The 27,878-nt window shown below is 51.0% G+C and overlaps 1 protein-coding gene across 1 annotated transcript; it reads left to right on the top strand.

The window, feature by feature from the left end:
* The first annotated feature begins 122 nt into the window (after positions 1-122).
* On the top strand, positions 123-20,122 carry wtip (WT1 interacting protein). The gene is made up of 8 exons (XM_084436523.1): positions 123-1,819; positions 8,197-8,298; positions 15,610-15,677; positions 17,047-17,109; positions 17,363-17,493; positions 17,714-17,765; positions 18,368-18,436; positions 19,835-20,122. The coding sequence occupies exons 1-8, from the start codon at positions 298-300 to the stop codon at positions 19,985-19,987; spliced, it is 2,160 nt and encodes a 719-aa protein (XP_084292649.1). The 5' UTR covers positions 123-297; the 3' UTR covers positions 19,988-20,122.
* Positions 20,123-27,878: the final 7,756 nt, after the last annotated feature.

Below are 27,878 nucleotides of genomic sequence, written 5' to 3'. Positions count from 1 at the left end.
TCCGCCTAGCGCGCCATTGACTGTAAAGACCTTTCAACTTAACAAAAACTGAAGTTGACAAACGTATCCTGTCGTTGAAACTTTGTGAAAATGGTTTATGTTTACGGAGGAGATAACCGTGCAGTGCGCAAAGATCTCCGAGCACACTGGTCGTTTAGGATATGAGCGACGCTTGTAAGCCTGCGTTTTGTTATGATTTCTATGTGAAATGCAATTATTGCTATCTCGTCCTCGGTAGTCGGCTGGCTGAGTAGTGCACACACTCTCCGAACTTGTTTCTCGCCTCGGGAGCCAAACATGGAGCACTATGAGGAAGATCTGGGACTCCGGGCGAGTAAATTAATGGAGGATCTTTCCTTATATGAAGCATACAAAGATGGGATGTACAATGTAAGGAGGGACTTGGTCATTAACCCTGATTTGGATTTCTCGGCTCCAGCGATACCAGAGCAGAAGAGTAAGACAATGAATGGCAACTCTGCGCCTCACCAGCAGCTCCACACCGTTGAAAATTACATGTCTGGAAATAAAGTGTACACCGCGGCTCCCGTGCGCCCCGTGAACGGCAACCGAACGGTTCCTGTGGATTTCTGCACCCCTCAGAGAGACACGTTGTATACCGAGGACAGCTATTGCACCAAATCCGAAGTTGCTTTGCCGTGTTATAGCGGCGTGTCTGAGCGGAACCGGAGGTATTCCTTGGAGGTTCAGGGCCACAGGTACAGCACCGGCAGCGCGTTCGACGGCGTGGTTCTGAACAAACCGACACCCGTACCTGGAAACCGATGCAATAGCATCTGCGTAACGTCGAACCACGACGGCAGATACAATGCAACAAGCCCGCGGTCGAGTCTAGCGTCTTCTCTGTCCTCTCAGGAGCAAAGCAAACATGCAAGCCCGAGGTCGAGCATCAGTAGCCCCCGCACGAGTTTGGTCGTGCCCGGGCAGGACAAGTACACGAGTCCCAGGTCCAGTCTAGTACACTGCGAAGGGACTAGTGTCCTCAGTCCCCGGTCCAGCTATGCAAGTACAGCCAGCGACACAAGTAAACATTCCAGCCCAAGGGCCAGTCTGAACAGCTATGACTGCTGTAGTAAGCCGAGCAGCAACCGCACCAGCGGCATCAGTATGGGCTACGACCAACGGCACATCAGTCCCAGGTCCAGCACAGCAAGTCAATACTCTTGCACCACCAGCCCGAGATCGAGCTATTCCGATTCACGATACATGCCTGTGGGAAACCATGATCTTGACGGCGCGGTGTTGCACGGCATGCCGGTGGCGAGTCCCCGGTCAAGCATCTGCAGCCAGGACGGGAGCGCAAGACCCGGTACAACGGCGAACTGCGTCGTCAGTCCGCGCTCCAGCATCTCCAGCCACAGCTCGAGAAGTTCCCGCAGCTCCCGGGGATCTATGAGCACCTACCCGGACCTCCAACTCCCCTCGCCTCGCTCCTCAATGCTGGGGACTGGTCTGCATGAGGACACGCTACTTCAAGACTTTGGAGACGCGAACGGTGTCCACAACCGTATCCATCTCCAAGCGTTGTCGGCTATGCCAGACTGCCAGCAACAGCAGCAGGCGCAACAACAATCGCCCACCCAGACGGGCATGAGTACAGAGGTGACCGCGGGCCCTCCGTCACCTTTCAGTTACGGTGTAACCTCGAAAAGCTCAGCCTCGGGCCAGAGGTTCAAGCTGCCTTACCAGGTGACCCCGTGCCGGGATAGCGGGCCAAGCCAGGCCGAGAGGAGGCTGGAGGCGCTCACCCTGGAGCTCGAGAAGGAGCTGGAGATGCACATGAAGAAAGAATACTTTGGTAAGTTTAATACCCTTATACCAGGGCTAATACCCCTAATGAAATTCATTGAAAAGTTGTTTTGAAAGATGTCTTCATTTTCAATCATCCACATGAGTTGGCATGGCTTTATGTGAATGAGGATAATACACACACACACACACACACACACACACACACACACATACATACACACACACACACACACACACACACACACACACACACACACACACACACACACACACTCACACACAAACACACAATGCATGTTTAACATTAATGTTTGAGGGTTTTATAAGACATTTTGTTGTGGTAATGTTCGGGACATTAGCATTATGCATTATATCTTTTTGGACCCAGTAGGAAGCCTCTGCATTTGCTTGACGTGAGAACAAATACATAGAATATGATAAGCTCAACTCTGGTCGACTATTTGAACTCAGGAAATGATTTCTGTTGGCCATTATGCATTCTCTACTTGGTGTTCTCTGATGTGGCTTATGAACAAGCATGAACTTTAGTTGAGGCCTACTATGGTTTTCAGTCATTCCATTGGGTTACCGACCTTATCTTACCATCTTCATCTCACTCGGACATCTCTATGGAATGTCAATTAACATATTTTCCTTATTGGAAGTGGTGTGTCCGATAATGAGTATCGGGGTAACTGGAGCATCAACTGAGTGTGGTCTGGTCTGCATTGTCCATGCTGCCACCAGCCCACTGACCACTGATTGGTTGAAAGAGTTGGCCTGGCCTCACAGCAGTCCAGCTACTGGCAAATCCAATGTGCCTGGTGTTGCCTGGAGCAGTCCTTCTCTCCAGGTCTTTGGGTATGTGTGTGTCTGTTTGGGTGTCTGTGTGTGCGCCGCAGCTGTGCACGCATTTGTTTGTGTATGTGTGTGGGACCACAGTCCTTCCACAAGATCTATCTTGATCTGTAGTCAACCTATCTATTTGATAACAACTGTGTAATTGCATTGTTGTTACATTGTTATTACACATGTTGGTCTCTAGCCAGATATTATTACTCATCTGGAAAATTCCATCCTGGTCACCAGCATAGTTCCCGTAAGGGTAGTCTTATTTCAAAATGGGTTTAATGTTTTAATTGCATCAAACAGATAGGGCTCATCTGTCAGCGCTTTAAAAGGCAGTGTTGAGTAAGGAGCGAGTACACAATAGAGCTTTGTCACCTCGTCTAAGGTCTACTCGCAAATCATAACCAACAACATGTGTATTCTTCTTTAACGCTAACAACAGCTCCCTCTGTGGAAGATAAGAGTGCCCTTTGCGGGGAAATACTAATTTCGGTCTTGGCAGAGCTAACGTTTACACAGCGTTGAGTGGGACTGAATGGAACCTTCTGTTCTGTCAGAGCAGGAACCCTTCTGTGATTCAGTGGTCTCGCTCGTTGAAAAAACGGGCACAGCAGCCGACCTCTGGAAGTCCCATTCTCTGTGCCACTGTGGCCCCCCCCCCCTCAGGTTTTTGTTTCTCCGCCGCCCACGACACGGGCGCCCACCCTGCCCCCTATCTGAGGTACAGGCTCCTCCCTCAGACGTAAAACCGTCGCTTTATAAAGTAAGAGGACGCGCCATCGCAGGAAAACGCCACTAAGAAAGAGCCAGCCAGACACACAGGACACAGTGGCTGGAGAACAGTGGTGCAGCTCAGAGTGAGGCTGTGGGTTTTGTCACAGAGAAGCAGGTGAGAGCAGAAAGAGTCTCCGCCCCCCCCTCCTCCCCAACACACACACACACACACACCAGGGCTGAGAGAGAGAGAGAAGGCTCGGTTTCCGTGGCGACGGCGGAGAAATTGATCACTGGGGCTTTTGAGAGGGCTGCTCTGTCACACTGCGTGGCCCTGCCTGCCTACAGGCCCCTGTGTGGCCTCTGCTTGTTGTGGTGGCCGAGGAGCTGTGAATCAACAGCTGTGGCCGGGGACAGGCAGCATTGAAGCCCCGGAGTGGACCCGCCTACGCCCCCCCACCCCCCCTCCGCTCCACACACACACACACACACACACACACCCTATCCCCCACCCCTCCAGACACACACACACACCCTACCCCCCACCCCCGCGAAGCCCTTCATTAACCAACCAGTGGGGAGTCGGGCAGCACCAGACACTTGGCACACGATCTTGGCTGACGGGCCAGACATGGCTGTTGGGGGGTCAAGTCTGATCACCTGCTCGGAATAATAATGACAGCAGTCATGCGCACATGCCTGGCGGCGACGGGGAGTTAGGCCCGGTCAGGCCAGCGCTCAGCCCCAAGTCACCACAGCATCTCTGTACGGCAGTGTGACCGAGCAACCAGACTCAAAACACTCACGATTCAACAAGTCGTACCGCGGGTCTGCAGCTAAACGTCTTCGGTCATCCACACCGACTAGACCGTACCACCGACCGCACACGTTTAGACTCAAAGGTCCAGAATACGCCGTCACTCTCCTTGTTGGACGTCCGGCTTGTTTGGATGGCCTTCTAGCGCTCACATGGCAGGGTTTTTTTTTCGGGGGGGGGGGGGGGGGGGGGGGGAGCGACTCCATCACGAGTGGCCCTGGAGTAAAGAACACGCCGCCCCTGCGTGAAAACGTGTCGCTCTCAGCAGGACGGGAGATGAATGAACATCCTGGCCTCCACTCATGGCATCTCTCTCTCACACTGCCTCGGAGTACCGGACCTGACGTGTTATGTTTTTGTGGCACATATAGCTTACAGCACTTGTCCTATTGCCAGAGGTAGGCAGCTCTCAAATTCTTCAGCCTTTTTCTTGGAAGTGCGCAGTTGTACCCTCTACCTAATGAAGGAGAGGGCGCACCAAACATAATGTTTCTAAATCCGTGTCACGGAGATGACAAGTGAACTTTCTCGGGAAAGGGATGGAGAACTAGGACTGTCTTGTCTACTTTATCAACTGGACATGGTGTATTCATGGCAGGCACCAGGGAGTTGTAATCTGGTTTAAATTAAGAACAAATGAGTCGTTTCCTGCTCGGCCCTCTCTCGACTCCCATGTAAAACACTGACAACATCCTTTCACCACGGAGGTTAGGCCTGCGCTTCGACGTTTTGGGAATAATCTCTAATCAGTTTGGCTTACGGTGCCATAAAGTGTCCTTAGCTTGAAGCAGTTTTCCTGCTTTGTTTAGCTTTTCCCTCCAGAGCTCTCCTTGTCCCATGGCAATCTTTCCACTTCGAGGAACGGCATGGGCGCGTTACATTACGGTATGACGTGCACATGGTTAATTGTTTTGTTTACGTTGAAAAACTCGGGCCTAGTCGTGGAAGCCCAGTGGAAATAAACAATCGTTTAATCGCTGTGGAACGACGCAGAAGCCGTGCAAGTGGAAAAAAAGACAGGGTGAAAACAAAGACGTCTTGAACGGCCGCAGTGTTGAAGATGGACATATTTAACAGAGTGCAAGAATGTAGCTAACAGACTGCAAGAATGTAGCATCACCCCACGTCGTTGGTGAACGCACTCCCCTGCAGTCAGCTCTCCGCTGCTATCTCCTAGCTAGATACCGCGGAGGGCGGCTTCAGGCAAGTGCACACAGTTGGAATGCAACAGAAGTGGCTGGAGATAACCGCTGGAGGAGACCTTGGTCTGGAGAATGCACAATAAACTGTGTGTGGGGGGCAGAGGTCACGATAAAGACCTCCTTTAGATACTGTCGAGTGGTGGGAGTCCACACACCAAAAATGTTTATCCCCAAGGGCACTTGATCCTCCAACCCAAACACTGAGAGCAGAAAGAGAGAGACTTTACCTGGCTGCTGCACTGTCTCTCCCCACTCTCCACATTCTTCCATTATCAGCTCGAAAAGATATGGAACCTTCCACAAACAGGTGGTTCTAACAATGAAAGAACGGTCATTTCGACCACATCTGGTTAACTTTCTGTTTGTTAAATGATACAAGCAGAGACCACAAGTCTGCTGCCTCCCCTTGATGCTTTAGGCGAATGAACGCTTGTGACATTTACTACTGTGTTTACCACTCAAAGACTTACCTCTATTCATCTATTTTAGTCACACTCACCAAGATGGCTGCCAGGGATGGCTGCTACAGTGTGTTGGTGAACTTGGTGTGCCGTTTCTTTTGGTATTTTCGTTTAATTCAGTGTTCTGCGACAAAAACGGCAGCTCTCTCACCAGAGAGGAACTCATGAATATAAGGGAATCATCCCCTGATTTAATACCTGATTTTCTCATCCCCACAGTGGGAATTGCACTGTCCTGTCTTTGCACTGTCCCGTCTAATCCCTGCACCCTGTCTAATGTCGTCTCCATCAGTGTTATGCACCAACTGACCAGAACAAATTCCTAGTATGTGTAAAAACTACCTGGCCAATAAAAATGATTCTGATTGTGGTAAACAGATGGCGTATTGCTGTGACTTAGCATTTTCAGGATCACCAGAGCCAAAACATCTACACATCAGAGGCTTCCGTCAATGCTGGTCCCCCCAAAACAAACTCAGTAATAAAGGATTTCACGTTTTCCCAGTGATAGACTAGAGAACATGTCGCACAGAAATGTCTCAGAAAGGTCTAATAAAACACTTGACGCACATACAGGAACTCTCACTAGGCCCGTACTGAGGAGTACGCTGGGTTTGGAGGCTGTAACATACAGGAACTCTCACTAGGCCCGTACTGAGGAGTACGCTGGGTTTGGAGGCTGTAACATACAGGAACTCTCACTAGGCCCGTACTGAGGAGTACGCTGGGTTTGGAGGCTGTAACATACAGGAACTCTCACTAGGCCCGTACTGAGGAGTACGCTGGGTTTGGAGGCTGTTCAGATCGGAAGACAGCCACCGATCTAATCAGACACCTAACCACTGGCAGCTGAGGGAAGATTTTAATCAATCTGTACTTGTTCCAGGATCCATTACCCTTAGATAGAGTTCTCTTGCTGGAGTGGACCTGGATCTAGTATTTCAGAGTGAGTGTTCCCAGGTTGCTCATCAGCAGATGTAGAGGTAACAGCAGAGATAGGGGATCAAGCCCAGAGGCTATCGCAGGTATTTATTTTGGCACAAACCCTGGAGTCGATTTAAGATGATTCATCGTTTAGCCCTTTGTCCTTATCGGAGAGAATAGCCCTCATTTTCCTGCTGTGCTATCTCTGCTGAGTGCAGGAACAGAGTCATGGGTTTAAGCTGCAGTAGGGAATGCCAATATTTGACTTTGATCCAGCAGATTTTTTTTTGTATTTACAAAAGCCTTGTTTAAAGAAAGCATGGAACTCTTGGATAGTTTCCTTGTGTCACTTCCAGTCCTCTTGTCCTTCCTCCGTTTCCAGAAAGTCACAGACAGCTATCAGAGTTTACGCTGATTAAAAAAGAATCGCAGCCAAAGCTTAATTATAGTATATGTTGCCAAAAACCTGACGAGTGCTTATTTATCTTATTAATCTTTTCTGACTTGATGTGATTATCTGTCTGTGAGATGACACTTTCCTCATCACTGTCATCTTTAGAAGGATGGGTTGGTGGGAGGAGGGGTCCTGTAGGCATGGTGGAGGATGGCGGGGATGGGGGGGGGGGTGTTGGGATGTTGTGTCCTGTAGGCATGGTGGAGGATAGGGGGGGGGGGGGTGTTGGGATGTTGTGTCCTGTAGGCATGGTGAAGGATAAGGGGCTATGGGCGGGTGGGGCGGGTGGGGGGCTTGGGATGTTGTGTCCTGTAGGCGTGGTGACCCTGGACTCACCCCACCCAGGCTTTGACCCCGCACTCGCTGTGGAATGCGACCCCGGCGGAGGCCATCTTGTGTGTGAGAGCCTGCGGGATCATTAGTCCGTTGCTATGTCCAAATACTCCTCAGTGAAGGCCTTGCTTCCTTCCTTTCTGCTGTCCTCTCTTACTGAAATGACTGAAGTACCAGATGGAAATGATAACTGGAACGTTCTATAATCCTGCACCTGTGGAACAGTCCGCTTTCCTCCCCTGCTACTTCTGCAGTCTTTTATGGTTGAGTGGTCAGTCCGTCCCAGGAAGGAAGGATGTCCACCATCTCAGACCATTGGAACGTAGCCCTGCCTGGCTGGCCCCTTGGCTTTCGCTGACTCACTCTCCCATTGTGCCACATTCAGAGAGAACTTCCTGCCTGCACCCCCACCCCCCTGGTTAATGTAGTTTCTTTCCATGTGTTAAACACAAATATCTACTGTCCATGCTTCGATATACAGGTGAGGTGTGGGAATATTTGACCAAATCAAATCAAACTTTGATTTATATACCTCATTTCATACAGAGGCAACACAATGCGCTCGAACCAGCGGGAACACATAGTTTCAAACTATGGAAGGGAAAATTGCCAAGATTTGTCGTGCTAATGTCTATCGGTATGCTAACTGGCGTCTATTCCCTCGTCTAGGTATCTGCATCAAGTGTGGGAAAGGTGTGTACGGGGCCAGCCAGGCCTGCCAGGCCATGGGCAACCTCTACCACACCAACTGCTTCACCTGCTGCTCCTGTGGTAAGTGTTGCTCTGTTTGTACTACAGCAGGTCTTCACGCACATCTCAGGTTTGGCGCTGAGCCCAAACTCTAGAAAACAGGCATTCGATATTTCAAAAAGGGCGCTCGCCACTCAAGTATAATGCTCCATACCCTTATTTTAGCGAACAACGTTTCGATCAGTTAAGAACTTCTTTACGTCATGTACTAAAATAAAGGTACAGAGCTTTATACTTGAGTGGCGAGCCCTTTTTTCAAATATAGTAAGTGTGGCCATGACTGAAGTTTCGGACGCACCGGGAGTTCTGTTAAGCATATTTGAATGAGGTAAAGTTGTACACCGACTGAAGTTCTAGAGACGGGAGTGAAATCTGCTGTCGACCTGAAAAATGGAAAGTGTGTGTGTATTTGCGCGCGTGCATGCGCGCATGTGTGTGTGTGCGTGCTGCCCCGTCATCTGACTCCGAACACTCTTCTCTTGTTTCAAGTGGAAACAAGGGGGAGAAGTCTGAGAGTTTTGAGCGGAAAGGTTGCTTTCATTCATGTGTGTGATATACATGGATACTGATCCCCTGGCTTCGGAAGGAATGCATATAATTTACATGTAACTGAAGCCATACACTTTCAGATTTATTGTCTGCCGGGAAGAATGAGGGGCAGTGTCTTTAGTCCTGACGTGCTTCTATAGATTTCTCCTGACCTGATAAAAGTCTGGTTCTCCAGTCCTCCTCGTCTTTCAAAGCCTTGAATAGTACAGAAAATACTAATACGTCTACTAATATGAATTATTTCAAGGGCACTGAAAATGCGATCCCATTAATCCCTGATAAGTGAGCGGGTCTTCCTTCGTTGCTCTTTGGTTACGGCCCCGGCGCGGGTCTCAGCGAACGATAACTTCACAGTCCGCCCCGCCTCTTGAGATAGCTTATTCCTAACGTAAACTCTTGTGATGTATTACTCGGGCCCCCTCTCGTGAATGGGAATGTTTGCCTTGGAACCGAGTGTTTTAAACGCTGCCGAGGAGTTTAGTTGGGAAGTGGCTGCGGATGTCATAACACAAACCCGGTGATTTATCAGACGTTATTTGTGGTGGAGTTTTGTTTGTTTCTGACCGAAATGTGCCGAGCGCACGTCCCCGCGAGAGCCAGTCCTCGGCGCAGCGGAGGGAGTTTGCTGAGACATTGCTCGCTCGCTGGCCGCTGTGGGCTTTGTTTAACCATGCATAATTGAGCCCTCCTCTTGGCTTACTCCCATGGTTGCACCCTTTTTTCATGAAATGGCCAGGAATGCAAACTACCCCCCTCCACTTCAGCCGGCCTTCCCAGGAGGACCTGAATCAGACAGTCACACAGTGTACCAGGCCTGCTTATCAGAGGGGGCAGGTCTGGCATGGGCTCTGAGCAAACAACACACAGACACACACATGCCCGTAGACACACATGCGCACTCGCTTGCACGCACACACACACACACACGTGTGCATGCGTAAATACACACTATACACGAAACACGTGCACGCACACACACACACACACACACACACACACACACACACACTGTTCATTAGACGTACTAGTGCCTAGGACACTCAGTCAGTCACTCTCCTTCGGTAACGCTATGTCCCTTATTCCCTTCTCACAGAAGTCCTAGGATCACCCACTCCCACATCATGTCTTATAACAGGAGCTCTGACTGGATCACCCACTCCCACATGTCTTATAACAGGAGTCCTGATTGGATCACCCACTCCCACATCATGTCTTATAACAGGAGCTCTGAGTGGATCACCCACTCCCACATGTCTTATAACAGGAGTCCTGATTGGATCACCCACTCCCACATGTCTTATAACAGGAGCTCTGAGTGGATCACCTTCAAAAAAATATATTTTGCTTTGCTTCAATTTTACTTTATCATAATGTGTTAATGTTGCGCAATGATTTTCATATTGAATTTAACCAATTTCGTCATATCAAGCGTATTGTAAAAAAGGGGGCGCTGTTTAAAAGATTCTGCGTTTCTGAAATCTCACAACTCAAATTGATTTGTTGTTGTTGTAAGCAAAGTGTGTCAGTCAGTTGAATGCCATAGTGGGCGGGAGGATGGTGTAGAAAAACTACCAAGTACTGCTTGCTGACCTAATATATGACCGCACGGCGTGTACCTCAGGAGGTAGAGCAGCCAGCGGCGGATCGCAAGGTCCCCGGCTCGATCCCAGCTTCCGGAGTGTACCGGAGCGTCCTTGAGCAAGACACTGAATGCCAAAATCACGGACCTCACGCAGTACCTAGTATTGTCGCCTCACAGCAAGAAGGTCTCCGGGCTTTTCTGTGTGGAGTTTGCATGTTCTCTCCATGTTCACAAGGGTTTCCCCCATAAAGAACCCAATATGCAAAACATGCTGAAGAACAGACTGCTAACACTGTCCGTTTGTGGAACACAATTACATTATGTATATCCAAATCAGCATTTTCATAACATATTAATCATGTGGAACCACTGTCCACAAACAAGTAAATCCAAAGCATTATTTTGAGTGCACCCACTCCCACGTCTTATAACAGGAGTCCTGATTGGATCACCCACTCCACGTCTTATAACAGGAGTCCTGAGTGGATCACCCACTCCACGTCTTATAACAGGAGTCCTGAGTGGATCACCCACTCCACGTCTTATAACAGGAGTCCTGATTGGATCACCCACTCCCACATCTTATAACAGGAGTCCTGATTGGATCACCCACTCCACATGTCTTATAACAGGAGCTCTGAGTGGAATGGATCAGCCACTCCCACATGTCTTATAACAGGAGTCCTGGGTGGATCACCCACTCCCACATATCTTATAACAGGAGTCCTGAGTGGATCACCCACTCCCACATGTCTTATAACAGGAGTCCTGATTGGATCACCCACTCTACATGTCTTATAACAGGAGCTCTGAGTGGAATGGATCACCCACTCTACATGTCTTATAACAGGAGTCCTGATTGGATCACCCACTCCCACATGTCTTATAACAGGAGTCCTGATTGGATCACCCACTCCAACGTCTTATAACAGGAGTCCTGATTGGATCACCCACTCCCACATCTTATAACAGGAGTCCTGAGTGGATCACCCACTCCCACATGTCTTATAACAGGAGTCCTGATTGGATCACCCACTCCACATGTCTTATAACAGGAGTCCTGAGTGGATCACCCACTCCCACATGTCTTATAACAGGAGTCCTGATTGGATCACCCACTCCACATGTCTTATAACAGGAGCTCTGAGTGGAATGGATCACCCACTCTACATGTCTTATAACAGGAGTCCTGATTGGATCACCCACTCCCACATGTCTTATAACAGGAGTCCTGAGTGGATCACCCACTCCACATGTTTTAAGACAGGAGTCGTGACTGGATCACCCACTCCCACGTCTTTTGTCTGCCAGCACACATTCCGTGCCTTTAATATGGGCGATGGTTGGTGATTCACCTGCATGTTACTGTAACACAACCTGCCTCTCAGAACAGACACTCTAGATAACAGCCGCGGGCCTTAGATTTGTGGAACCTGTTTGTGATGCGTTCATCTCTGCCCACTCTCCAGCCAGCTGCACCTGGCACACAGCGCAGGGCACACCTTGAGCGTGAAAAACACTAGCTTAACTGTTCAGTCTTTACTGTGCAGCAGATGCCATTGCCGTCCTCCCCACCTGCGTTTTAGTTGACTGGTTCCTCTGAGCTCGTCTATGGAGGACGCTAGGCCTGAGCTGTGTGTTGCAGTAGAACTGGGAAAAAAAAACGCCGTTCCTTCTCCTGAGCTCTTTAGCAGCTGTTTTGTTTTGTTTTGTTGACTCCTAGTCGACTGATGTGTCTCGATGTGGGATCATCATCCGCAAGAGCTTGGCGTACCGCGCCGTTTTCTACCAGACCAAGACCCTTTGATCCCAGACGGGAGTGTGTCTGGTCTCTGGGCGGGCGACTCCATGGCTTCGGCCTCCTCCTTTCGCAGCGACGCGGCGGCGGTTGTGGTTCTATCAGAGGTGCTGACTAACCGGGGCTGCTGTTGTTGTTCCCACCCAGGGAGACTGTGAGAGCCACGCTCTAGGCAGCAGGCCTGCACATGCTCTCACCTCCCGCCCCGGGAACCAAAAAACTCCCGTCTGAAGTCCCTCTTGTCGGGAGTGACTCACCGCCGCCAGTATGCAACCTTCTCTCACTAACCCGGCCAGCACTGAGCCTCCCTCCTCCCTCCCCGCCTCCCCCCCCCCCCCACCCACCCCCTCCCGATCTTCACCACACAGCCTGCAGGTGATAAAGGCCCACTTGTTCTGAGAGGAGAGAGAGGCGGAGGAGGAGAGAGGAGGAGGAGGAGGAGGTGAAGGGACGTGGAATCTCAGATGCTTCCCTCCCAAACATCCAGCAATCTGTTCACAATGACCGCACGCAATCTTTGGGTACATTGAATTACTGGAAAGTTGGAAGACCTGGTGTGTTAGTCTGGCCTGCCTGGCGATGAAGTGTTTTGAAAAGTTGCCGCATTGCTGGCAAGCTGCAAGCAGAATTGCGAGCAGAAGGATTCTATAAAGCACGCATGTGTGTTGGTATTTTAATGGTCTGCTAATGCTTTCGTACCGTGCGATTGTGTTTTGAATCTCCTGTCTTGAGTCGCGAGTCAGTGTGAGAACTCTCCGTCTGCCGCGCCTCACGGGGTTCAACGACACCCCGCCGAAACCGGCGCGGGTCCCCAGCCCGCTCCTCCGCCGAGCGCCGCCGAGCTCACCGTCGCCCCGTCGACATCCCAGAGGCCGAACGCCACCGGCCAACGTTCGGCCGGCGTGAGTCCCGTAAGCCCCCCGCCGTCGGCCCGGTCAGGGTCCCGCGCGGGCCGGGAGAGATGATGACACAGGGTCCCCTAACAGTCCCCCAGAAGGATGGCCCCCCAACAGGGGGCCCCCCCAAACATCCTCGGCCAGGGTACGGTCAGTGGGGCTGGTACACAGACCAGATGACCCCACCAAACCTCCGCTGACAGGGGGGGGATCGGGTAGATCGAACAAACCCCCCCTCACGACCAAAGGTCCAGAATTTAAGACCAAAGATCCAGAATTTAAGACAAAAGGTCCGCACCCAACCCCCCGTCAACAAATCGCCCGACAATCAAAATAATCTGGTACACAGACCAAGATGATCCACAGACCGGGACTGTCTGGTGACCGAGAGAGAGAGCTGAGTCACCGAGGCCACCTCACTCCACTAAACCAACCGTCTGTCAGATCTGAGCATCGGCCAACCGCCGCGCACATGCTGTCCTTTAACGACGGCGGAAGGGATTAAAAAAGTCCACATTGTTTCAGGAGGCCCGTCTGTACGGGCATGTCTGTGAAACGGCTCGAGTCATGGGAAACGGAGCGGAGAGGCGGAGAGAAAAGTAGGAGAGAAAAAAAAGGAGAAATGACGTGTATATCTGGGAGTGTAAAATCCCGATCAGAGAGCCGTTCGGTTCCTGGACTCCGTGGAAAATGCCACATGTCCCACAATGCTCGGCGGCTGAGGAGGAGGAGGAGGAGGAGGAGGGCTGGCCCTTGTGACAAAGGCTAGAGAGAGAGAGAGAGAGAGGAGGATGGAGGGAGGGAGGGAGCCCTCCCCCTCTCCATGAGGGACTGAGGGAGGGGGCGGCCGAGGTTGGAGGGGGGGCCGGGGGGGGGGGGGGGGTTGAATGGGACCAGCTAGTGACCTCAGGCAGAAAGAATGTCCCCGTTTGCTCAGGCAGCCCGCTCCCCTAGCAGCGGCACCCCAGTTAGCGTCGACGGCTTTTGTGTGTCACCCCTCCAGTCCCGCTCGCCGGAGCAAAGGCCGGCGCTCTTAACGCCGCACAGCGACAAGCCCCAGCGCCGCCGAGCCCACCTCCGGGTCGCTCCGCCCCCCCCCCCCCCCCCCCCCCCCCGGCCTGGCGGCCCTTTCACCGGTCGATGCTCTCTGAGAACGCTTCCGCTGGGATGGCGGCGGCGAGGAGGACACAGCTTTTTTCTCTCCTTTTTCCTCCACCGTCCGCCGAATGCTAATGTCTCTCAGTCTTAAACTCTCACCCATTGTTCCGCCCACATTCTTTGGCCGCCGCAGCCATTTAATGTGGGTGTTAATGTATTGCTATCTTCCAGCTCTGTGTGTCACTGTGTGTGTGTGTGTGAAATACAGCAATTGCATAAATTTGGACGTAGAAGGGAGGCGGGGGGGGGGGGGGGGGTCATGCCTTTCCCATGCAGGGCACCCCATAAAAGCCGTGGCAGATCGGGGCGGCGGTGAAACGGGCCTAAAAACGCCGCAGATTTACGACCCGCGTGCGCTCCGTCCGCCCGCCGGCTCCGCGGTGAAGTCATCGCGCTGCCAGAAAGAGGCGGACGCCGTTTAGTCCGTCTGAATGACCGTGCTTTTTAAGGCGAAGCATCCCGGGGGGGAGGGGGGGGGGGGTGAAAGGACAGCACCGACAGGAAAAAACGAACTTCCTGGGATCCAAGCGGAGACCCGTTCGTTTTAAACCAACCTGGGGGCCTGACTGAAGCATGTGACTTGCTGAAGTGATCGGGGAACCTCAGATGGGGACTTGTTGAGGAAAGACCTGTTAGCTTTTGGTGGAGGCCCCACTCTCAGCTTCTCTAATTATTGGTGTGTGTGTGTGTGCGTGCGTGCGTGCGTGCGTGCGTGCGTGCGTGCGTGCGTGTGACAAAGAGAGACAGAGTGAGCGGGAGAGAGAGACAGCGAGAGCGACAGAGAGAGAGGCGTACAATGAGCCCACAGGGTTGTAGTGGTGTGTGTCTGTGTGTGTGTGCCCCCATATGTGTGTGTGTGTGTGTGGGAGGAGAGGGGGGGGGTTGTAGTTTGTAAAGCAGCTTGTGGCTGCCTTATTGATTGTTTGCGGGTTGTGTGACGGGCTGGCTGGGATCCTCCTGTGGGGATCGATGGCCAGAGGGACGAGACAGCTGTGCCAGCTGAGCCGATTGTGTCACCTACATTAGGCAGCCATCTGCTGCAGACACCATGCTTCCTGTTGTTGGTGTCTGTAATAGACAGGATGGGTTGGAGAGGTCATATTGATTTGATATTGATTATTCTGATATCTGAATTGACTTTTTTTACACTTTAGTTTGAACCTTTTTTGGTATAGTGCATTTTTATGTGCCTCCATATTGTTCAACAGGCTGTTGCTGCTGAGTGTAACATCTTCTAATGCTGGACTGCAGTGACAGTATGTCTCTTGTTCGTATGTGTCAAAGCTAAGAGGTATGCTGTGTAATTGTAGTAGCAATCAAAGATGCCATCTACTGTGTTTCTCTCCCAGGGCGGAGGCTGAGAGGGAAAGCTTTCTACAATGTCAACGGCAAAGTCTACTGTGAAGAGGACTTCTTGGTGAGTGATCCCTTTCTTGTCTGTGCTGCATGTGTGTGTGTGTGGCTGATGTTTGTTGTTTGTGATGCGAAGAGATGCAGAGATGTGCCTGAGTAGTGCTCCATACCCCCCCCCCCGCCCCCCTCCCCGTGGGGGATAAGAAAGTGGGGGGTTCACATTCTAGAATCCTCAAGAGAGAACAGACGTCGCGCCACAATTACGACGAAGCACCACCCCACCAATTCCCACTAATTCCCCCCAAATTTCCCAAAGGAGCACGTTTACCCCCACCACACTTACAATTAGGGGGGGGGGGGAGAGGAAGTCATGCCAGCTGCAGGTCTGACCTCCAGGTCCATCTGCCCAGGTTTGCCGACCGAGGAGAAACCGACACCACGGCTTCTGCCGCGCTCCGCCTCTGACTGCAGTCGTTTCAGAAGGTTTACATCATCCAGTCTTTCTGCTCGGCTCTGAGGGAAATTGCGATAGCACTTTTGAAAGTCATTTTTTTGCAGAACAGCAGCCCCGTAACGCCGGGGCTTCCTGTTTGCTCGGAGTGAAGGATGACCGTAAGGGGACCGGCTCCTGATAGGTCCCAGGGGGTCAGACGGTGGAAGTGACAAAGCCCCTTCCTCCTCCTGCTCCTCCTCATCCGGCTGAGTATTGACTCTGAGGGAGTGGAGGGTGGAGGGGGGGGGGGTGGGGGTCTGGCAGATGGTGTGTCTGTCTGGGGGTAAACGGGGGGGTTGGGGGGGGGGGGGGCAGCCTGGTCTCTTGTCTCACCCACTCCCCGTACCGCCCACCTCCACCTGCTACCCCGACCTCGACCCTTCCCCCCAAGACTGTCATCAGGTCGCGACCCTGACGACCCGAGCTGTGCAGATGGTCACCTCGCCCCGCGGCCGTGGCTTAGAGGGAGAGGGAGAGGGAGGGAGCCAGGCTACATGTCTGGTCTGTTGTTGTGCTTCTGCCCGTCGGGAGCTCTGAGGTGGCGCGAGTTGGTTTAGGGCCGTGGCGACGGCCGGTCACGGTAAACGACTCCAGCCGCCGCCGCTGCTCCTGCTCGGACTCTGAGAAGAAAAGAACAAAAGGCCGACTCCTTTAACACAGACATACAGAGAGCAGCAGCTCCCCCTATAGGCGGGTTCATACCGGGAGAGAGAGAGAGAGAGAGAAAGCGCGGAGGTTGTGTGTACCTGTATTCATGCGCCGTTGACTCAGTGACTACGCACGACTCCACTCACGCGACTCACGAGTTTCCCAACCAAACAATGTCCCGAAACGTGCGACACCTCCGCTGGCCTTGAATACTTTGAATGTTTGAATGCTTTGAATGTTTGATACAGGCCTAACATTCCTAACAAGCCTGGTTCTCTTTATCACCCGCCAGTACTCCGGCTTCCAGCAGACGGCCGAGAAGTGCTTTGTGTGTGGCCACCTCATCATGGACATGGTAAGACATCCTCCTGTCAGAGGGGGGGGGTCTGCGTGATGAACAACCAGCCCGGGCGTTTCAACCCCCGGACCCCCCAAGCTCTTCCTCCACCAGACCCCCTCACACCGCACCGCTTGTCCCGATTTATCCGCACTTCAAAACCTCCCTGATTCCTTGCGGTGTGATAACATTCACTACTGACCGCCTGGACTCATTCCTCTGTGTCATTGTTATCATGTGTGTGTGTGTGTGTGTGCGTGGGTGTGTGTAGATCCTCCAGGCGCTGGGCAAGTCCTACCACCCTGGCTGTTTCCGATGCGTGGTGTGCAAAGAGGGTCTAGACGGCGTTCCCTTCACGGTCGACGTCGAGAACAACATCTACTGTGTAAAGGATTACCACACGTAAGGACCAGGACCTCACACACACACACAGAGACACACGCACAGACACACATACACACACAGAGACACACGCACAGACACACACACACACACAGCCACGGCACGTCATGAATCCTAGTGCCGGCGGTAGCCGTGTTCTGAGACCGATACGCATTAGATACAGTATGAAGATGACCATATGTAACTGAGTTCGACCTTGTGGTTGCGTGCTCTCCCACAGGGTTTTTGCCCCCAAGTGCGCCTCCTGTAACCAGCCCATCCTCCCTGCCCAGGTAATGACTGTCTATCTGCCTGCCTGTCTGTCTGCCTGTCTGTCTGCCTGTCTGTCTGTCTGTCTGTCTGTCTGTCTGTCTGTCTGTCTGTCTGTCTGTCTGCCTGCCTGTCAGACAGAGACTGTCTGTGTGTGTCTGTCTGTTTATAGCCATGTTTCCATCCACTTGTCAATCGAATTATGTGAGCATCGCTAAAAATATGAATGCGAATAAAGCCGGTGAACGTGCGTTTCCATCTATGGCTTTAAATTGGATAAAGCATTTATTACAAAAGACTTTTATCGAATAAAAGAAAATCTGACGAGGTCGACAGTACAAACTTTTTGTCAATTTTCATGACTTTTTATCAAATTTTACTGTCTCCATAAGGCATTTTGAATTCGATATAACTAAATTCGCATAAAACGTGTGGATGGAAACATGGCTTGTGTCTGTCTGTCTGTCAATCTGTCTTGTCTGTCAGACAGAGACTGTCTGTCTCTTTGTCCGTGTCTGTCTTTCTCGTTGTCTGTCTGTCCATCTGTCTCTTTGTCTGTACACTGTACATGAACTGGAGATTTCTGATTGTCTGACTGACTGTGTTTTCATGCGCCTCCCCACAGGGCTCAGAAGAGACCATCCGAGTGGTGTCCATGGACAAGGACTACCACGTGGAGTGCTACCACTGCGAGGTGAGACACCCATCCTCACTCCGGGAGTGCGTTCACGTGCGTCCGCGAGCGTCCATGCCCAGTCTTAAATCTCAGAGAGAGCGGACCAGCCTGGTGATTCATTGACCAGACGCATTCCAGCGTTGAGCCGGGGCTCAGCTGGGGGTTGTTGTTCTTTAACCTGGGGGGTCGCATAGCTCGCCGATCACTCACCTCACTCAGGAAACCAGCTCCGAACATCGCACCATCGTCCCGCACGTCAACCCATCCGAGCACTGGCCCCATCGGTGCGTGGATTCGCGAAGGCGTTTAAACGACACGTGTTTAGCGCGCCCCCTCGGGTGTTTGGCAAAAATGTGCGTTTAAGAGATATTGACCCGCACATGTGAAATGGAAAGCTGTAAAACATCCAGTTGACTTACTTTATCGCAGCACATTCCGCAGTACGCCTCGTACGCCCCTCTGGCTAATTGATAAAGAATTACGTAAACAGAAGGTAATGATTCAGAGAACCTGCATTCCTGGACAGTTATCGGATGTGGGGTAAAGTCCAGAGGGACGCGACGGAGAGGAAGCGTTGCATCGTGGGAGAAGGTTAAGAGACACGCTCGGTTAACTAGGCAGTAGGCAGTATTACACATTAGTGCAAAATGCATGAACAGAGGAATGTTCCCAAATATGGTGACTCGGGGGATTTAGCTCAAGGAAACGTTCATTGTGTTGAGTCAACCCTTGGCGTCCTTTCACTGATCCTTAGTCTCGCGATGCCAGACTTGGGTTATCTCCACCTCCTAAGTCTGGAGACATCATGAACATCTTACCGAAAACTGACACTACCAATCAGAGCCACTGCCTACATCTCCAATAGCGTTAAGACCCGCCTTACCAGAAATCATGTCCTCCAAACAAACTGGAGTAGAGAATCAAAAAAACAAAACTAAACATTCACTTCCCCATTAGGAAGGACCACCCTAAAGACTTTTTTTTTTTCAACCTCTACTAACTTTTAGTGACTTTTAGTGACAAAACCTGGACCACTGGTCTTCAGTCTCTAGTTGAGCGACCAGCTAATCACAATGTAACAGTGTCCTTGTGGTTAGAGTGTCCGCCCTGAGATTGGGAGGTGGGGGTTCGATCCCCGGCCGAGTCATACCAAACACTATAAAAAACGGTACCCTGCTTGGCACTCAGCATCAAGGGTTGGATTGGGGGTCCCTGCGACATACTAGCCTCATGTCCAGGTGGTGGACTTGTACATAAAGCTGCCTCACGCTAAGGAACCAGGAGATAGGCCCCTGCCCTATGGGCCACTAGTTTCCAGAACCATTGGTTCCCCAGGCTACTTACTTTCCTTACTTCCTCTAGTTGAGCGCCAGCGTTCAGAGACCAACTTGTGTCTTTCCCTCTGTGCCCCTCCAGGACTGCGGCCTACAGCTGAACGACGAGGAGGGCCACCGCTGTTACCCCCTGGAGAGCCACCTGCTGTGCCACGGCTGCCACATCCACCGGCTGAAGGCCCCGGCGCCCCCCCACCCGGCGCCCGGCTACCCCCTGCACGTCACCGAGCTGTGAGGAGAGAGCGAGGGAGAGGGGCCCCGGGGCCGCCAGGCACAACCGAACCTGAACTAGGAAGGAAGTCCCGCCTCCACGGACCCACCTCCAGTTGCACAGCCCAAACCCGGGGAGGCCTTCGCCGGCCCGGCCCCGCCCTGGAGGATGGGGGAGGGGGGGGACGGGGGGGGTGGGAGACTCGTCTCCCTCCACGGCCCCAGCAGCAGCAGCATGTGACCGGGGGCTGGAAGGAGTCCACGGATCTTCTTCCCATCTGTTGTTTTTTTTATTTCCTCCTCCTCCTCCTCTTCCGTCTCTTCTCCTCCCGGCTCCTTGTCGGTCTCCCGACCCCGACCCCCCCCCATCCCCCCCGGGCCATCCTGGAGCTTTGGCCGACGTCACAGCCCTGACCCCTGCACATTTATCACAGAGAGGGGTCCGAGCTGGAGGGAGGGAACCGCGCTCTCTCTCTCTCTCTCTCTCTCTCTTCTCCCTCTCCCCTCCATCGTGCTGACTGAAGCGGCGCGCTCACCCGATGGCGCCCGCTGCTCGTCCGTCGCGGAGAATGCCAGGGCCTGACGGCCGGCAGGGAGGGACGCCGGGGGGTTAAGAAAAAGAAACAGGCCGCTAACATTCCAGGGGCACCGGCTGGCTGGCAGCGCCCGGGACGGGACGCGCTGTGCCCTCCGAGGGGCGCACGCTGTCCCGGCCACGCCCCCGGCTACGGCTATGCAAGGGTACCCAGCGCCATCCTATGACTGAGACTCGCACTACCTAACCCTAAACCCCATCCCAGTGACAGTGCCCTCTGACTCATCAGATGCCCGTGGTGCCGGAGCCACACACGCCATCGCCGGCCAGAGCGCCGACCGACGCTCTCATTCCACTTCACAGTCTTAGACGTTACCTCCCGAGTTTCACAAGCAGTGTCTTAATCGATGATTATATTATGAGAGGGGGCGGGGTGGGGGGGGGGGGGGGGGGGGGGGGGTTAGATGCACATAGATTGTCTTTTGTACACGAATATATATTTTGCTGTCATTTTCCACAAAGTTCCAGGAGTAGTCTCTGTTGTTTGGTTTGTTGTTTTTTTTTGGGGGGGGGGGGGGTTCAGGCGAGCTGTAACAGTCTCAGCCTCTGGAGTGTATAGCAGTGGGGTCTGTCTATCATTTCCCCTCAAGGACAGCGGGGGCCTCAGAGGCCCCTGAGTGCGGTCGGCAGCTCCTGAGGGGCCGCCGGTTCTCTCAGCGTCCCAGACACTGGTTTGGTGTAATGTGGCCTCCAACATTTCCTCATGCCTTAAGACAGAAGAACATGTGTTTGTTTGTTTGTTGGTGTGTTTGTGCGTGCATGCGTGTGTGTGTGTGTGTGTGCACTCACCCTGTACTGGTCCTCTCTAGATTGTCTGGACTTGTGTTGTGGGAGGAGGGCCCTGATAACCCGGAGTTGCTGGTCCCACCCGCGTCTCTAATGCGGTCCGTTCTCCTTGCTGGATATGCCGGTGTGTGTGAGTGAGTGTGTGTGTGTGTGTGTGTGTGTGTGTGTGTGTGTGGCGGTATGGATTTGTGTGTGTGCGCCTGTTTGTGTTTGCAGCACACCAGTGGCAGGGCCATGGTACTGTACATGCACCTCTCAGTAAGCAGGGCAGCTTACAGTAAACAGCTGTTATCCGGCTCCACAAACCCATCCCTTCTCTCTCTCTCTCTCTCTCTCTCTCTCTCTCTCCCTCTCTCTCTCTCTCTCTCTCTCAACAACCAGAGTCTCCTCCAATACTACTGAATCTGTCAGGCAGGGAGGCTGAACTAGAGATTAAAGAGAAAGAGGGCCCCTACAGGCGTCATGTGCTTCTTCATGTAACCCTTGATGAGATTCTTTCGAATGTAATTATTAGTGTATGTTTGGCAAACTGTATTTGTTCCGCTCCCAGTCGTACAAGCAAACCATGTATCTCCACATGATGTTTTTTGATTTTGCTGGGATGTTCCCTTTGATGTAGATGAGCCGAATCTCCTCAGCATATTAGTTTGAGATTCCTAGTCAAGGAACGTGTATTTTACTTGAAGACTGACATGATGGCATTTTCTGAACGATAGTTTGTAATAGCACAATAAGACCCACGTACGAATCTCAAATCATGTTCATTAAAGCTGAAAAAAAAGTTTAACCTTGACAAGAGTTTATACCCTTTAATACACCTCTTTTTTAAAAATACTACTTCAATTCCATCTCTATTGCATAGTACACAGCTAGGATCAATGTACATAAAGAGGCTAGTTTTTGTTTCATGCAGAGATCACTATGAGTGAGAGACCTTTCAAGCTCTCCTATCAGTAGATTGAACAAGCACACCTGTCACATCACTCTTTTGTATCGTTAAGTGTTTGATTACCTAGATGGTTCATTAAAAAAAGGAAACTAGATTTATTTATCTAAACATGAAAAGTCTAAAGTTATTTAATGTATTAAAAAATCGGGACGTATCATTTAACTGTAGATGATATAATCTGCTTTTTCAATAAAGTGGTTTTCTAGCTAACTTATACCAAGCGTTGTTTTTTCTGTGGGATTTTGATAACGTGGGAAGTAGTTCCATCATGTGTAACTGCTGAACTTCAGCGTAACAAGGATAGAAGTTGGGAATGTTCTGGACTAGCGGTGTTCCCAGGGCCGGGCAGCATTCCCTGTGGACGTTTTCAGCCTGGAATGGATCTTCAGTCCCATGATGCAGTTCTACCTTCCTGTTACCTCGGTACCATCTGAGATGTTTGGACTAGCGAGATATTATCACCAGATCAGTCTGGATAATGTTTGTGTATAAGTACATCCACACACGCAAGCCTCCAGGACCCCCCGGGGAGCAGGCCTCATGTTCTGCCCCGATGCCCTGATACTCTCCCTCTGATCCCACTCTCACTGATAGACTGGGCCCTGTGGTACCGCCTGTCACAACAAACTGCTCATCTTGTTCTTGACTGGAATCCAAGCCAGATCTGTACACTGACAGGAAGTTGGTGACACTTCACAGGGTTGATGTATATTAACTTAACACTACAAATTAAATATGATAGAAAATATGACTAAGTTATACATTTGCAAACTCAGTTGCCATACTAAGCCATGAATCATCACACCCATTTAGTCATTGGACAGTTACATTGAACATTCCAAGTTCCAGATTCAAACCTCGAACACAATCTGCTCCCAGGCTGCTTCTGCCCCAGTCTCATTTGTTTTCCATCGATAATCAGCTTTCAAAAACACAGCAGTGTTTATAAGATGAATGAAATGAGCAGTCTGTCCAGATGAATGAGAAGACGCACCCCTGTGGTTCTCTATTGTACAACGCTTGCGCTAATTGGAGCATAAAGCTGGATGATTACAGTAACGCTCCTCTTAATCTCTTAAATGTGAATCCCACTGTTGAAACACCACCCAGTATCTACCAGTCTCCTGTACAGACTCCCAGTATCTACCAGTCTCCTGTACAGACTCCCAGTATCTACCAGTCTCCTGTACAGACTCCCAGTATCTACCAGTCTCCTGTACAGACTCCCAGTATCTACCAGTCCCCTGTACAGACTCCCACTATCTACCAGTCTCTTGAACAGACTCCCAGTATCTACCAGTCCCCTGTACAGACTCCCAGTATCTACCAGTCCCCTGTACAGACTCCCACTATCTACCAGTCTCCTGTACAGACTACCTATCAGTCTCCTGTAGAGAATACCTACCAGTCTCCTGTACAGACTCCCAATATCTACCAGTCTCCTGTACAGACTCCACTCTGTAGAGTTATGGAGGCAGACTGCTGAAGGGACTTAATTTCTTGTGTGTGTGTGTGTGTGTGTGTGTGTGTGTGTGTGTGTGTGTGTGTGTGTGTGTGTGTGTGTGTGTGTGTGTGTGTGTGTGTGTGTGTGTGTGTGTGTGTGTGCTTTTACTGACAAGACTGACCTAACCTAACCTTAGTTTCAAACCAACCGGACCATTCTCATGATTCATCAATGACTCATTCACAGACATAATAAATGTTGACCAAACATCAGTTAGTTATCCGTAAAATATTTCCTGTTATTAAATATGTGTTCTTGTGAGGCTCAGATTCGTCACAGGGACTTTATTGCCTTATTTGTTTGAGGAAATCAGAGGTAGATAATTGTTGAGGAGGAATTTGGCGAGTGGCTGGTATTCTCCCCCCTGCAGGAGAGGACAAAAGACTGAAGATCTAGAGGCTGGTCAGCAGGCCTGGAATTCAGAGGAAGTTGCCACACAGCCCTGAGCTCACACACACACACACACACACACACACACACACACACACACACACACACACACACGCCCACGGATTGAGAAAGTTCTTGTTTTGTCAGGGCAAAATATAACAGCTAGTCAGCAGCAATGGGCTGAGATGAAGACAAGTCAGAGCTTTCCAGTTTCCAGTTGCCAGCTTGAATGGCAGATAACCACGCGACTGGTTTTCTGTGGTCTAAATGTAATATTATGGCCTTGTAAGAAAATAAAATGCATTTCTGTTTGCTGTTTGGCTGCCCTGGGTGATGGCTAGTCATTAGACATGAATAGTAAAAAAGTGGTGCACATATTGTTAGTCTACCCACAGGCATTTTTTCCTGAGACCGTTGAGGTGAGTGGGTGGGTTTCACTGGTACAGTAAATATGTAATTACAGTCAAACTCCTCTAGGGTCCGGTGCAGATGGATGAGGACACACCAAGTGTTACCAAGCTTTCCAAAACACCGCAACCTGCAGTAATCACTCTCACCCTCACTGTAGCCTATCATAATTAGCTATGAAAACATGCCAGAGTCAGAATGTTCAGGATGGATGGATGGATGGATAAAGTTTGTCTGAGTAGGAGTTAGCACAGCACAGCGTGTCCTTGACTGAGCACTGCTGAACAGTGGTGCTCAGTGTGAGGGGAACACCGGTGTTGGTTGACAGCTCCAGGAGTTTGGGGCACAAAGCGTTCTTTATGTGTGTGTCAGGGTACCGCCCTGTGACTCAGGGTACTGTGTGTGTGTGTGTGTGTGTGTGTGTGCAGCCTGGAGCCCGGGGACCCACTTCGAGGTGAGCTCTGTTTCACCACACAAAGGGACTACTTCCCCCCCGGAGTAGAGAGATCCCTCCACCACAGGAACTGGAGCTAAAACATGCTCACGACAGGATTACCTCATAGCCAACAGGATCTCTGTTTACTGAGATGTTAGTCTCGGTGCCCCAGACTCTGTACTGCAATGTAAGCCTGTGTTAGTGGCCCAGAAAATGAAACTTTGAAAGTAAGTCAATTGCCAACCAAATACAGTACATACTGCCTCAGGATGTAACCTGTCCATATAGAATAATGATTCAGCCTCCACCCTAGCAAAACCATCTGATATTAATGTAATTGTCAGGGGGCCCCGATTGACGTCAAGTACTCCAGAGATGTTACACAGAGAAAGAGGTGAAAGGCATTTGAGCTAACAGCGTTTTGGGACAACTGACAGAAGCTGCATCCCTCAGGAGCAGGGAGAAAAAAAAGCACAGCCGTTTAGATGTTTGGGCGACGTCATGAGAAAAAATTGCTGTGGGTGTCATGAAAGCCTGTCCCGCATGTCGCGCAGACGTGGCGGATAATGTCAAGCGCCACCGCCGGCGATGGGAGCCAGACAGAGAGAGGGGGAGAGAGGGACTACAGTACCCAGAGGTCCAAGCAGGCCCAAGGGTCCAACGGCAGCAGTAGCACTGCCCACGCTCCCCCAGACTAACCTTTATATAACTCTGGCAGGCGTGGGAACAAGAAGCAGGGCCCCTTTTACTAGCTGTGGGGTCCCTGTGTCACAGTAGTCAATAGCCAGATACAGATGCAGATACAGAGCCCAGGGCCCGGAGGAGATGAGAGGGATATCATCCGCTATCATCCGGCTGGCAGACAAGGGGGGGGGGGGGGGGGGGATTCATATGCGTTGCGTCAGTAATGTTTTTGGCTCTAAGCAGATATTTCCAGAACAGATTGTGGAGATGAGCGGAGGGATCACAAGACAGATCAAAGGCGTCCCTATAAAGTCTGAGTGAGCTGCTGGTGACCCCCGGGGGGAATCTCACTCCTCTCCAGAGCTTTCAGTGTACATGTTTCACAAGCAATATTTGTGCTCGCCTGCCCCTTCAATATGCTCGGAGAGCCCCGAGCCATCTTCACAGTTTAACTCAAGTGAATGAATAGGGAGGAATGCAGGATCGAAGAACAGGAATTCAAATCATATGTCCGTCGAGAAGGAGGCGGGGCCCTACGGACGAACCACACAGCCAGCTGATAGGGCCGCTAACACAAAGGTACCCCCCAGGCCTCGACGCTGTCTGGCACCTCACCGAACTTGGGGAGGGGGGGGGGCAGTGTGTGCGGAGTTGGCAGTAGGGCTGACGTTGCCGTGGCGACCGGGGGTGTCAGGGAGGTTGGGACCGGGGCGGGGGGGGGGGGGGGGTGGCTGACTGGCAGCTCAGCCAGTAAAGCGTGTAGCGGAATGTGAGGGTATGCGATGCCATTGTTCTGGAAGCATCTCAGGAACGCACGACGTTGAAACAAGCGCCTGTTTCATGCTCAAAACTCTGTTTCTGGTGTCCAAAAGGGCTGTTGGGTACAGGAAGAGACGCTATGGTCATCATGGTTCCTTAGGCCTAATAACGTTGGCACAACACTACATTCAACACAAAAATTGGTGTGTGCAGTTGGAAACTATGTAATGGTCTTATATTTGCTATGTTCTACCATGTACCATGCCATGTCCTCATCTGAATTCATCACAGCTGACCGGGCAATATCAGTTAGGCCAGGTTTGTTCTATGCCCAGAATAAAATCCAAACTCACTTTGTTTTCTTGTCACAGAGCCTAGAATAATAAAAAGGGTCTAACTTACAGTATGTTTGATGAAAAGTGTTGTTGCCAGGCAACTGGATTGCATAGCTCGTCACTAGGGGTCGACAGATTTTCTCTCTCCTCACAGGCACTCAGGAAATTGTCCAGCAGCAGTTTGGTACCGAGGATAACGTTCTCACACACTATGCTTTACAAACAGCGTACAGTAGAAAATTATATAGGCTAAAGTAGAATAGAATTGTTGATTCCAGCAGAAACGACTCACACTTGTGACCTCATGAAAAACCAGCATAGTTCAAATATTCCCTGACAATAGGCCTACCAATAATATACCAATTTGCATGCAAGTCATATGAAATGTAAATGTATTACAGACCAAACTATCTATGCTGTAGAGAAACTCTTAACTGGCTGCTTGGTTCATCTTGTTTGTTTAGAAACTTGACAGCCCTATTTGTCTAATGGAGTTGAAGTACAGTCCTACAACAGAGAGTTTAATGATGGTGAAACAGAGGGACACTGAATCATGATGCTTTCCAGATGTATTTTTGCCTGTTGTTTGTGTTTCCCTGTAAATGGATGCTACTTAACAGCATGTGATGTCTGGGGATTTCTGGGGATGGAAAAGAGAGGGATAGACCCGACTGACCTTTGACCTTGTGTTCCAGTAAATAAATACAGCAGTGAACTGCCGGGAGCCCGGATGACCCCATGTTGAAACTGGGAACCTGGCGCCACCTAGTGGCCCGTTAAAAACCTCACCAGATCTGAACACCGAGCATGAAGAACAGGTTAATAATCAATAAAATGTCTTCAGGATTGATGAATTAAGAACACAGACCAATCGGCTTGTGTAAAGATGTTTATTTCCAAAGCCACGCTCTCTGTCAACGGAGTGGGATGTGTAGGATGTGTAGGATGACGTTTACTTCCCACCCATAGGAGATCCTCCGCAGTGGCTTGCTCCTTTCACAGTGGTTGACTGAGAACATAAGTAGGTAAAATATTGTTCGTTTGTGGGACAACAGACACACAGTCAGGAC

The sequence above is a fragment of the Borostomias antarcticus genome (assembly GCF_949987555.1).
Source record: "Borostomias antarcticus genome assembly, chromosome: 4".
NCBI lineage: Eukaryota > Metazoa > Chordata > Actinopteri > Stomiiformes > Stomiidae > Borostomias > Borostomias antarcticus.
The sequence above is the reverse complement of the archived record's forward strand: the minus strand, read 5'-3'. Positions and strand labels throughout refer to the sequence as shown.

Coding starts and splice junctions, on each gene's coding strand:
- wtip (XM_084436523.1), top strand. CDS start 298: ATGGAGCACTATGAGGAAGATCTGGGACTCCGGGCGAGTAAATTAATG. Junction 8,299..15,609: donor CTTCACCTGCTGCTCCTGTG/GTAAGTGTTGCT, acceptor TTTCTCTCCCAG/GGCGGAGGCTGAGAGGGAAA. Junction 18,437..19,834: donor TGGAGTGCTACCACTGCGAG/GTGAGACACCCA, acceptor GTGCCCCTCCAG/GACTGCGGCCTACAGCTGAA.